Raw genomic sequence first — 13,967 nt, 5'->3', positions numbered from 1 at the left:
TATATAGAGTTAATTACAGGTAGACACTCTCACTGACCACTGACTTTATGTTTGTTTGGGTTTATTCTGTTATATAGAGTTAATTACAGGTAGACACTCTCACTGACCACTGACTTTGTGTTTATTTGGGTTTATTCTAATATTATATAGAGTTAATTACAGGTAGACACTCTCACTGACCACTGACTTTGTGTTTGTTTGGGTTTATTCTGTTATATAGAGTTAATTACAGGTAGACACTCTCACTGACCACTGACTTTATGTTTGTTTGGGTTTATTCTGTTATATAGAGTTAATTACAGGTAGACACTCTCACTGACCACTGACTTTGTGTTTATTTGGGTTTATTCTAATATTATATAGAGTTAATTACAGGTAGACACTCTCACTGACCACTGACTTTATGTTTATTTGGGTTTATTCTAATGTTATATAGAGTTAATTACAGGTAGACACTCTCACTGACCACTGACTTTATGTTTATTTGGGTTTATTCTAATGTTATATAGAGTTACTTACAGGTAGACACTCTCACTGACCACTGACTTTTTGTTTATTTGGGTTTATTCTAATGTTATATAGAGTTAATTACAGATAGACACTCTCACTGACCACTGACTTTATGTTTATTCTAATGTTATATAGAGTTAATTACAGGTAGACACTCTCACTGACCACTGGCTTTGTGTGTATTTGGGTTAATTCTAATGTTATATAGAGTTAATTACAGGTAGACACTTTCACTGACCACTGACTTTGTGTTTATTTAGCCAGGTTAGCTCTTACTGTGAGCTGTAGCAGTGTGTGAAACTACCTCCACCATGTTTGGAGGCTACACTTTACTATAGCCACCAGGAGTGAAACTCAAATCATATAGGAGTGAATTTTGGGACTTCTACACACAATCCATCCAAACACACAAGTTACTTTTATGGTACGTTGAAAAAATATTTATATATTGATTTATAAATATTTACAAATCGAAATATACAGAATAAAGAATAGAGAAAGATCTCGAATGAGGTATGGAGTGTACATGTGTGTAATCTGCTTGCATAAATATGTCCAATTTGAACTGGAGGTAGTGAACTGTTATAAAAATAAAAATGTAAGTGAAGATAGAAATGTAGAATTAATATACCGTATTACTAAAGTTTCTATTTAAGCAGCTATAAATGAATACAACCATTCCATTCGCGACCACTACCCACCATTCAGTCATTCAATCATGTTCATTTTAATGGCTCTTTTTTTCTGCTGTCAGGTTGAATGTGGACAGAAATATGTGTCAGATTATCCATGGAAATTTGCAGATGATGTTGCTATGGGAACATGAAAAGATGTCCAAAAGGCTGATCACCCTGAACCCGTTTCAATACACAAAAGGTAAACTGTAGAAACTGTAGAAGCATCTTAGCTAAAAGATGATTCATTAAAGGCACAAAAGGTCGAGCGAGCACCACACTGAACACTCTCTCTCTGTCTCTCTCTCTCTAGCAGTTAAGATGATCGTAACACTAAGATGCTTTGGGAAACTGAGCACTGGTTTAAACTGTATTAACATGAATTCACCGGTTAATATTACAGTGTATCGTTGCTATCATGCAAAAAACCTTCCTCTCATTGTTTGATCATTTTGGATGTTTTGCACTTTTCTCTACAATGTGAATCTGGCAGGTGTTTTTTTTACATTGTATCAGAATTTCATGATTAATGCAGCAATAGAAATGGTCCAAAATGGCTTGGATTCAAATCTTTTGCTATTGACTTTTAGTGAAAGTTAAGAAGGTTTTTTCCTCCTGCTGTAAAGTTACTGTTTTGGAGATACAAGGTATTTTTGTGGAACAGCATGTCTTAATAATATTCTTTGTATGTGTAAAAGCGCAAACTGGTCAGCTATAACATATATATTTATTCATTCATTATAATATATATATATATATATATATATATATATATATATATATATATATATATATAATATAACATATATAATATTCATTTTAAAGATAGATAGATATAGATAGAACTAGTTGGAAAATGAAAAAGAAAATGAAAAGCTGTGTACAATTTTTATTTTGAATGGTTTTGACACAAAATTACATAAATGTTGCAAGTAGAAAAAGTGGGGTGAAAATAAAGTTAGTAAAAAAAATAGGATAGAAATTCTCTCAATAGTTTTATGTTGTTATGTATAAAATGAATATGAATGTATAAATGAAAAAAAAAAAAATTATATATATATATATATATATATATATATATATATATATATGAAAATGTATCCATAAATATACACTTTAATGGATCACTATGTAGAGTATTAAAAATGCACACTGTGTAGATGTCTCTGAGATGTCAGGTGATGTATTTAACATTTAATCGAACATTAAAATGTAGTCATCCTATACATGTGAGAAGAGTTACTTTAAAAGTATGTCTCTTTGTATGTATATGTAAGTTATATATATATGTAAGTTATATATATATATATATATATATATATATATACTTACAAAGAACAATTTTATAAGTTGTATTAGCTATACACTTATAATATATATAGTGTACAAGTGTACACTAGAATAGTGTACTTGATAATAATCAATAAACGTCATAAAATATCTTTTTGCATTATTTTGTTTTATCATAACATAAAACTATTGAGAGAATTTCTATCCTATTTTTTTTTTACAAACTTTATTTTCCCCCCACTTTTTCTACTTGCAACATTTGTGTAATTTTGTGTCAAAACCATTCAAAATAAAAATTGTACACAGCTTTTCATTTTCTTGTTTATCTTCCAACTAGTTCTATCTATATCTATCTATCTTTTTGAATTAGGGAAGCATCAATATGGGGGTGATCCTATAATATCCCATATTTTAATGGACATATGGACATACAAGATACTGTATAGTTACTATACTATACTATATACTGTAATAGATACATTTGCAGAATTTGGGATTAAATTCACACAGAAACGATAAATGTAAATGAGCTCCATTCTGATTGGCTGCGCTGAATACAAAAAGCAGTATGGGCCGAAACCCTTCTTATAACTTCAGGCAAATAGTTGGGGCTAAACAGCGAGTCGTATATGCCGGACACACAGCAAAATATTGTTGCTGGCCTGCAAAAACCTCGTATCTTCATTTTTGTCAGTTTCATCAATAGAAATGCTCTGAAATGACTCTGAATGAAATCGTCCTACATTGACGTCCATTGAAAGTTCAGATGGTTTTTGGATTTGCATGACAGCAATTATATATAGAGCAATTATTAAAATGTCACTGTAGAGAATTCTAGGGTGGTTAATGTGGAACGCCAGGGTGGCTTAACCGCTTCTTTAGAAACAGAAAAAAACAAGCTGTGTTCATTCAGGTTGTATGAAAGTGTGTTTTCCTCCTCCAGCTGCACTTCTACCTGCCTCCTCACGAGTCGGTCAGTGAGCAGAGCTACATTTCCACAATTCACTCGCGGTCGTTCTCCAACACACACACACACACTCAGCACACACACACCGACCGTGACCAATCCCGTACTCCTACGCTCACACACTCCTGCACATATCTACAAATACGACACTCACAAACTCACTCACACACACACACACACACACACATATCGCAGCCCCCTACACGCACACACTGTAAAACCAGAAATAAGCAAAAAGCAATTTACACTCAGATACTCCCACACACACACACACACACAGCCAGGACACGTGCATCCTCCTAGTCCTCTGAAAGTGTTTCATTACACAAACACACACGCAAGCAGCAAATCCCCTCACAAATTCCCACAACGCTTCCCCACCCAGGAGTGCACGTACACACACATTTCTCCTGTAAATGACGCCTCATAAAGCGTCCTCGATGGACAGGAGGGAGGAGTGTGTGCCAACGGAGGCCTCCGATCAGCCTCACACAGTGTAGCATCTCCTCCAACAAGCCCTTCATTCAGATTCTCCACCGCATTTCCGTCCTACCGTCTGTTAAAACTGCAGACGTTCTGCAAACACCTGGATATATACATCTGGTTATACATTTAGTATAAGGTAAAACACACAAGAGGGCAAATTCTCTACCAGCAACAAACGTAAATATCATTTTCCTGCTCAATTTAGAGCAAAATGTTATTTATTGCCATATATTATAAAAACTTTTGCACATGCCACATTATATGGCTTATGTTTTTATTGGTATGTCAGTCCTTTAAAGTCTGAACTATAAAATAATTGTAATTTAAAAAAACAAACAAACACATAAGTAGGCAAATTCTCTACCAGCAACAAAGTAAATATAATTTTCCTGCTCAATTTAGAGCAAAATCTTATATATTGCTATATATTATAAAACTTTTGCAAATGCCACATTTTATATCTTATGTTTTCACCAGTATGTAAGTCCTTTAAAGTCTGAACCATGAAATAATTGTAATTTTTTATTTTAACCAGAGTATTTATTTGATCTTCTGACCAATTACTTAAAAAACAAAATTAAATAAGACTTTGCATATAGGACTTTTAATTTTGCATTATATTTAATACATCACAAATGTATTTCTTTCAAATAATCTTCTTAACAAACTAAAACTATAACAGCAAATTGTCAATTTAATCAAACTTAGAAATCTGTATGTATTTTTGTGGTGTACACAGTGCACAGATAATCCGCCAGGGAGCAAAAATATGTATCTGATTTCATTTTCATTTCATTATTCATTTAATTTGGTATATATTGCTGTTATTGTCTATATATTACCTAATGAATGATTATAAAGTAGAATTAGAATAAGTTCCATTTGTGAACATGTGCAGAAGTATGTTCTGTTTAGAGTATTTGTACGTATTTAGACTTAAATGCACACAAATAAATTTGTACATTACGCATTTCTTGCATTTTTATACTTTAACTTAAGCAGAAATATAAGTAGGGGGCTTCTGTTTTATTATAATACAAATAAATGATACAAACAGTATATGGACAATAATAAATACATGTGTAATAAAATATGAGCACGAAATTATTAAGGAGCTACATTTTTCACATACTTCATGTTTCACAATTTTCCCACTTTATTAACATTCATCATTCATTTTTACATAACTTCTAACTGTTATAATAATTTTCCAATTAGTCTTATCCTTTAGAATTAAGTAATGATGCAGCAATATGGGGTTGATGTTAAAACTCAATATGTACAAATCCACCAGTACAAATTTTTAATACTGAAATATTTATTATATGTAAAAAGGTGGACTAAATTCACCTGGCTTACAGATATATAATATAACACTTTTTTTCTGTAGGGTTTTAAATGTAGTAAAATGAATAAAAAGTTAGTACTACTATTAGTGCATCAATCCAGCGTCACCTAAACTAAAATTCTGCTCTTCTGAAGTTCTATAGATACATCAGTGCAAGTCTGGTTGAAATCGCAGTCAAATATGTCTAGAGTCATCGTTCATCCCTATAATTGTTTTAGTTACTGTGTTTTTAAGACTAATATATCATCACTGTCACTCATAAATCTCCAAAATGGCAACTTTACAGGAGGAAGGAATAAACCTTCATAACTTTCAATGGAAGTCAGTGTAAAATAAATTAGCATTTTATTAATAGTAGCATTTTTATTTGTTTTAATTTATTTCAATTTCATATTTAGACTTAAATGCACACAAATAAATATACACACTTTTGCATATATCTATATGTAACACTGAATAAACAGTGGCAGACTAAGTACAGTAAGTATGTAAATATGCCAGAGTAAAATATCCACATCAAAAAACAAAAAACTCTGGACTGTAATAGCTCTGTCATAAATGATTTAATAAACAGTCTGGGATGAACACTCCTAATGCCTTCATCAGGAATGGGAGGGGCTGAATCAGGCTACCCTGAATTTAAGAATATACATAAAATGTGTGACATCACAAAATAATATATTTGCAACTTTCAGAATAAATAATATTTTGCAGTTTAAAATTCATATATGAACTTGGCACAGAATGGTAATGTGTGAATCTTCATACACTGCACAAAAAGCTCATATTTTAAATAGCAAATTTTAAGTCCTTTAATATCTCTTACAGAAACAGCTGTCTTGTCATTTACTCATATACTAAATGCCTAATCATGCTGATAATTACAATATTCAATAAGTAAAATAATTCTCCTTCCAACTAATTCATTATATTTTTTGTATTTTTCTATTTTTAATTCATTAATACAAAAAATGTTATGGATAAAACTTAAAGACAGTACAACAGATCAGGACTACTGTATCTGGATCACGCTCTTATTGTATTGCCACATGCAAAGCAATAAACAGGCGTGTTGTGTCTGGTAAAATATTATTATTCTTATTATTATTATTGTTTTTTTTGTTGTCCTTAACGTCCTTTTTCAGTTGCCGGTAAGCAAACATCAAAGCCACTGTGCGACACACAGCAGCACAGGCCGGCCTATTCTCTGACGAGCCACTCTGAACACCGTATGACAGTGATTAGCTCAGTGGTCACTGTAATGCCACTAATATTCAAATATGCTCAAATGAAAATATGAATATTTAGAATGGTTTCGGTTTTATTTCTATTTATTTTCATTTAATGGTATTTTTCAATCTTAGGCCATATTTTCCAGTTATATCAGAGATGAAAACAAGGTTATATGAATATTTTAGGGGACAAAATAAATTGTTTGTTACAAGAAACAAAACTTTATTCTATATTTATGACAATTTAAATACAAGATTAAAAAATAAACTTTATTTCTCCTCATTCATTGTCCACTGCTTGGACAGCCTTGTCATTTTTGACCATTACATTCTTACATAAATTAAGCATCAGCAAGAGGCTGTGGTGGGGGGGGTCACAAAATCCACTCCAATCCTTGGTTTCTCCAATATTATTTTGAGAAAAGCTACATTTTCTAACATAAACTATTTTCTGGAATTTCTAACATTTGTTAAATAAATCTGAATTGAATTTGTAATACATCCAGTGTTTCTGCAACTGTGCAATTTTGATTATCCAGATGTTCAGAAAGGTGTCCAGCCTGTCCCACTAAGGACGTGTGTCCCGGTGAAGACATTTTCACTGTTTGTGAATTATAAATGATTATTAAATTGTGTTAAGAGCTAATACATTAGTTATGAGCCATGGTAAGGTCATGCAGAAAATACTGAATATTAGTAGAAATATAAATAGAAATTGCTCATTTCTAATTTAAAATTTCTAACATTCTACAAAGTGTCTGTATTACACTCAAAACATGAATAATAAAAAAAATAAATAACACATGCTACAATATAATAAAATTAAGGGCTGTATTTTCTACATTTAAGTACTTTATTTTTTCCTATGCAAAAAAATTCTTTGAATATGAATATTAATATGTTTTATGTGAGGCCAGCATTAGCTTTACCACATACTTATATAACTTACATTTTCAAAATAGGACTAATGGGAAAACTAAGGGGATGACTTCAGGTCATGTGGTCAGTGTCACAGTAAGGACATATTGTAAAAGAAATAAATGGCCAAAACAAATATAAAATAAGATATTTATATATAGTAAAATTGATTTACCATGTATACATTGCAGTTCATTTAAAATGTATAATAAAGTATAATAAAATTATAATAAAACCAGTATGTTGATTTAAATAATTCACATAATTCACATAAATTACTGATTACATCTAACAATAATTCTGTACAGGTGTGTAAACTGACCTCTAAAATACTTTCAACAGCAGTGCTTATAGTTTCACCCATCCACTGATGCCCAGGCATTTACTCATCAATGCATTTCCTTCCCATAACAATGTTGAAAAAACCTTTATGACAAATATACCTATATGTGTAATAATACCAGTAAATATTGCACGTTAAGATCAAGGTTCTTTGCTGCAAGCTTCCACAGCAGTGGCATTCCCACAACAGGCTTAAATGGAATTCTGCATATCATCTTAAAGGACCCGTATCCGATATTTTCCTTCATTAACCTTCAGGTATAACGTCTATGCAGTTTTATGTTCCAAAAATGTGCGGTATTATTTTACTCAACCCTTTTCCAACCTCTCTTTATGCCTTGGATCCGAGTGGCTCTGCTGTCTAAGTGCTACCACTATGGCCCAGGTGGTCGGGTGTTCCAATCCCAAGCCATGGCGCTTTGCCATCAGCGGCTGGAGCCTGAGAGAGCACAGTTGATCGGGCTCTCTCCGGGCCGGTAGATGGCGCTCTCTCCTTTCCTCACTCTTAAGTGATGTTGGCCGGTACAGGGCTCTGTTAGGAGTCTGTTGGTGCGGTGGAGCTTTCCTCAGAGCGAGGCGGCTGCCTGGCAGTTCAAAAAGAGGTGGTGGCTGGCTTTGCATGTCTCATAGGAGACAAGTGGCTGGAGCATCGCTAGTGCTTGGGTTAGTTCTGAACGGGTGGGTCAATTGGAAGTACCACATTGCGAAAAAAAGGGGGAAAAATTGCAAACAAATAAATAATTAAAAAAGTTTCTGTTATTGCACCTAAAAAAACACTTCTGGGAACTTCTGCAAACTGCAATCAGAGTGGGCGGTGCTAAAATGTGGTAGGCTGAATAGGTGGAGATATGAATTCATATTTGGACTGCATGGACTTATTTCAATGAAGTGAAGTAATTAATTTTCTAAGATAGGGGCCCTTTAAATGCCAACCCAACCATTTTTACCCAACATTGCCTTGCTACTAAATCTACAGTTAAAGAAATCGCTATAATAGTTTGACGAAAGCAAATTCTTACCAGTGCCTGGTCGTCCCATGATGATGTCTTTACATGGCACAGGGTGCAGAGTCTCTGCTGGAAGTATCAGTGGTAACAAAGCTGTGGGGGCTGGATGACATGGAACTGGCTGCTGCAAGGTCGTTATTCCACCCTTATCCTGTCCTCCTCCACCTCCTGAACCAAAGGAAGCTGACTCAGGAGTAGGGCTGGGCACCGATATGCAGGCCAAGGCAGGGCTGGATTGGGTGGTGAGGCTTGTAGGGTCGGGGTTTGGAAGGGACGAGATGGAAGACACCAGAACAAGAGTCGATGAAGGGCTGTGCAACAAGACTGCCCCATTGTTGGAGGCAGCTGCATTAATCGGAACAGGCACCTGCAACCCTGAACCCGCCAGAACGCCCGCCTGGTTGCCCTCTTTGGAGTTGGCTCCTTCGTCGTCTGCAACTCTAGCCAGTGGACGTTCTGTAAATTTCGCTAGAGGAATCTCGGGATTTCGTACAATTACAGGAGAGTCCCGCAAAGACTGCTGAGAGACAGCGCGTTGTGAACCTGACTCCATAGTCAAAGGAGAGGGTGGTGGGGAGCAGGCTGCGGACGACGGGAGCCTTTGGCAACGAGAGAAGGTAGAGGTAGGAGTAAGTACGCGAAAGGAGGTTCCTACTGAGGGGTCTGGAGCTCTGCTTTGCTCCAGACTTTGAGCTACAGGAGGTGGAGGAGGTGGGGCTTCTGATTTACGCTTGTTGGGACTTACAGGCACAGTGAAGGTTAGACTTGTTTGAAAGGACGGTACAATGCCAGGCACCAGTCTCTCGCGCTCCTTGTCCACCACTGGGGTGCTGAGTTTGGAGGTGCCGGAGCTTGATCCGCTGGTGTGTTGGTGGCGGCGAGGGGGCAGGACAGTCAGCGTCGTGATTGGACTGAAGTTGGCAGGCCGGAAGCCGAAGAGCGGAGAGGGGGATGGTGATGGGGCAGGTGAAAAAGGTGACTGGTTGGATATCGGTGAAAACGAGGGTGTTCCTGACCGTGAGCTCCCCAAGGACACAAGCATAGTAGCGGCCTCACATTCATCAAAATCAAAGCGCGAGAAGTCTTGCGGCAGCAGTGATGGAAGAACAAGGCGCGGCCGTGAGTCGGTTCCCCGGCTGCTGGTCTCGCTGCTGTCCCGTGACGTCTCCTCCCAGTCAAACTCGCTGCTGGCTCGACCTCGCAAGTCCGAAGGGGTTGCAGTGCCTGAGCTGCTCCCTCCTCCCCTGCGCTCCCTCTCGCCACCGGCTCCCTCCATCTCTTTGGTGCGCATGGAGAGATGCCGTGAGCAGTAGCCTCTCCGCTGAGACTCCTTCATGCAACTGTCCTTAGAGCACAAACGACGCCACTGCTTCCCGTTGAATTTCTTGCGAATGCCATTGGGAGTACACACCACATCCCCCTTCTTGTACTTCTGCTGGGCAACAGAAAGCGGAGTCCGTGATCGCGAGGAAGAGGCTGAAGACGAGGCCGAACTCCCTGGGACGGGAGTAGACGTCTGCGAGGGAGAAGGGGTCTTGTCCATGGGGGTGAGCGAACGTTTTGAGCTGGGTGAGGGGGCGACAGTCGAAGCGTGAGGGTGTGAGAGAGATCCATCGGAGCCTACGAAAGCTGGCGAAGGAGGTGGCTGAGGACTTCCTGAGGGTGGACCAGACAAGTGGGTCCCCGTGGACGTGCTAGAGAGGCTTCGCACCATTGAGAGGGGGCCTGGGTATCCAGGAGGCTTGGAGAGGATCTGTCTGTGTTGGTTGGAACCAACTGCTTTGGGTACTACTTCGGAAACCAAGGTTCCTCCTGGATCCCGAAGAGGTGCCAAATTAAGCCGTAAAACCTCCAAGTCAACTTCTGGAGTCTGCAGTTGTTTCCTCTCCCTCTCTCTTTCTCGGGCTCTTTCTCTCTCTGTGTCCTCCGGCCTCTGACTCTCCCTTCCACAGACTACGCTTGGTGGACTGTTTACTATCAAAACTGCTGGCAAAGAAGCGGACGAAGAAGGCAATGTACCCTCATGCGGCTTAGTCCCAATGTCAGGAGTCGAGAACCTAGTATTCCTCCCTGGAGATGGCCCGGCACCTCCGAAACTCAAGCCCCTACTAAGCTGGCATACCTCCCTTTCCACCTCCATCTCTTCCCTCCTTTCCCTTTCCTCCCGGTCTCGCTCCCTCTCTTGCACATCCCCCTCCCAGGGTGGGACAACGAGACGCAGGTTCTGTCGGGATACCCAGACGGCCTGAATGCCCGTTCTCTGCTGCCCCTCGTCTACGGTGTTCCCCGTCGCCCTGTGATTCCGCTCCTCCTGCAGTATCACCCTGTAGGGGCAAGCAACAGCCGGATGGGAATCCAGCTGTGATACCACCCCTTCCCTGTACCACTCCTTCCCCTTATCTCCTCCATAAGGCACACAAACATGCGTCCCCACGTCCACTGGGTCACTGCCCGGTGGAGGGGCGTCTAAGATGAGGTCAACGGTTTGGTGTGGACGGCTTACCAACGCATGGAACGGGAACAAAAGCTGGGCCTCCTCCCCGTTCATCTGCAGCCCTACGCTCAGCTGCTCCTTGGTAGCCCCTCGTACCACGCCGCAGATAAACACACACTCCTTGATCTGCTCTTCTCCCGCCATCCCCTCCTTCGTCCGATGATGCCGAACCAGCACTCTCTGATTCTTGAGTCCCTTAGCCAGTGCCTCAGCTATTCCCGAAAAGCCGTCTTGCTCAAAGTGGTTCTCTGAGGCGTGGAGTGCAGGGGGAGCCGGCGCCTTGTTCGGCGAGAGTGGACTTGACGAAATGCCTATATTTGAGTGCACGCCCGGCGGCTCCGGCACCTCCAGATCTGGACAGTGTTCGCTGGCTGTATCTGTGGAAGATGAACGTGCTGAGGTTGGGGTACCCTCCCCATACGCGTCGGTTTCCGCTTGTGCTGCCACCCCGATGCCGTCTCCTTCAGACGGCATTTCAGCTTTGGTAACCCCACCCCAGGCCACACAGTTCAGTTTCGAGGAACCTGTGCTCGTTGTCTCGTTGCTGGCCAGTTCCTTGCTATTCACGCTAGCAGATGTAACAGCACCATCTAGTTTAAGTACAGCATTGCTGGCGATGGGGTGGTTGTTCGTGGATACGGGAGGGTTGGAGAGGTTACTGAGGTGATTGCTGGTGAGTGCGAGTGAAGGTACAGGGGTCGGACTGATAGCCCCATGTTCGTACATGTACTTTTTCTTGGGCACTCTGGCTTTGAAGGTGGCGGTTTTCCGACTGGAGGGCGTGGTGGGACTGTGGTTGGAGTTGAGGGAGTTACTCTTGTTTAAGCCGTCGGCTGCCGGGTTTGCGTTGAGTGGGTTGCTGGCTGTGCTATTCGTAAGGGGGCTGCTGGCTGTGCTGTTTGCGAGAGGGCTGCTAGCTGTGCTGTTTGTCACAGTAATGCTGTGCATGCTGGAGTTAGTGTTCTTAGGGCAAGTCATTTTGTTGACCCTGACTACAACCTGCTCGGCTTGACCTACCTCTACCGACAGTCCCTTCATCTGCCCTTTCAGCCCGTCCCTCTTTGAAGCATTGCTCTTCTTCCCTTCAGAGGTGTCCAGCTTGGACGGAGGATGTTTGCGGGACGGCGCGACGGCAGGTGCGGTCTGGGACTGTCGGTTTTGCTTGTCCTGCTTCCTCCTGCCTTTTCCCCGGGTGGACAGCGGAGAGCGTCCTCTCTGCTTCTTCTGTGACCTCATGTTGGACTTTATTGATCCACCTCGTGAGTTCTCCTACTTTGTCCGTGCCTAATGTTCTTCGTCCTGTTTTTAAGGGCGAGGGGTCTTTCGCATGCTACTCCTCGCAGGCTCGTTCAGTGTCGCTGTTTCTTCTCTTTGTCAGTCTGCATGAAGAAGAAAAAAAGTTTGAGTGACAAAACAGATATTAATAATAATAATAATAATAATAATTATGTAATTTAATCATTTAGACATAGCGCCTTTTACATGTGGAATGCAGCTCAAAGTGCTTTCGTATTTACATGAGGTAATAAAAAACAATAAAAACACACAAAAACTCAAAATAAACTGAAAAAAACAAACAAATGTAACATTTTGTAGAAAATACATTTAAAAATAAATGATAATAATTAATATAATAAATAAATAAATAAAGGTAAATAATACAAGTAGTACTATATAGTTTTATATAGGATTAATATAGAATTAATTCATTCATTAGTAAATAATTCATATTTGATATATGTATTTAATAAACAAATTATTTATTACTAATAAATAAAATATTAAATAGAAAATTTCTAAATAAATGATATAGATCACCAAAAAATGGATATGAATAAGACTATGAATAAAACAAAATTGATCTAAAATAAAATAATAATTTATTTACAAATCAATACCTAAATAAAAATAAACATAAAAGTATGTAGTTTGGATTTATATCATAATAAGTTTTCTTATTATAATTATTTTTCTGTCAGATTTTCGCCACCTGACTCGTCCTGGTCTGATTGTGTGATATGGGCTTTTGATTGGTCACACAGTTTCTGCATAGCAACAGAATTTTGCTGATTTTCCCTACAGGAATGAATGGGCTAACAATGTATAGATTATAGAAATACACTTGCAACACCCAACAATCAACACCAGGTACCACAGCAACCACTTGGCAACACCTGAGCAACCACCTGAGACACCATAGCAACTGCCTAGAAACTACCTAGTGCCACCCTAGCAACAACTATGCAACATCAAGGTAACTACCTGGAATACAGCAGTAATCACCATGCCACACTGTAGCACCCAGCAAGTGTCCAACACCAGAACAACCACCTGGGCTATAATAGCATCCGCTTAGCAACACCACAGCACTCCTCTGGAATACTATAGTGACCACCTAGCAACACTAACAGCAACCACTTAGCAATAATATAGCATTCAATTGGGATACCATAGCAACCTCTTAGCATCCACCTTGGATAGCTTAGCAACTACCTAGTAACACCACAGCAAGCACCTGGGAAACCATAGCAACCATCTAGCAACCACCTGGAATACCATGGCAACCACTTAGCAACAACCTGATATAGCATAGCAACCATTTAGCAACTGCAACAGCATGGCAATCACCTAGCAACCACTAAGCAACGCCATAGCAACTATCTATTTACCACCTTAGAACACCATAGCAACCAACTTGA

At 39.4% G+C, this 13,967-nt stretch overlaps 1 protein-coding gene across 3 annotated transcripts in view; it reads right to left on the bottom strand.

Annotated features, from left to right (window-relative positions):
- The window catches only part of cicb (capicua transcriptional repressor b), a 59,031-nt gene that overhangs the window by 39,506 nt on the left and 5,558 nt on the right, over nt 1–13,967 (bottom strand). For all 3 annotated transcript variants that reach the window (XR_011979737.1, XM_072680520.1, XM_072680521.1), the window contains exon 2: nt 8,787–12,647. Coding sequence is in view for 2 of the 3 variants with exons in the window: in XM_072680520.1 (XP_072536621.1) it covers nt 8,787–12,504 (3,718 nt within the window). In the remaining variant the exon portion in view is untranslated. The remainder of the gene's footprint in view (nt 1–8,786; nt 12,648–13,967) is intronic.

The sequence above is a fragment of the Salminus brasiliensis genome, chromosome 5, assembly GCF_030463535.1.
Source record: "Salminus brasiliensis chromosome 5, fSalBra1.hap2, whole genome shotgun sequence".
Lineage (NCBI taxonomy): Eukaryota > Metazoa > Chordata > Actinopteri > Characiformes > Bryconidae > Salminus > Salminus brasiliensis.
Note: the sequence above shows the minus strand (reverse complement) of the source record. Positions and strands in the feature narration are given on the sequence as shown.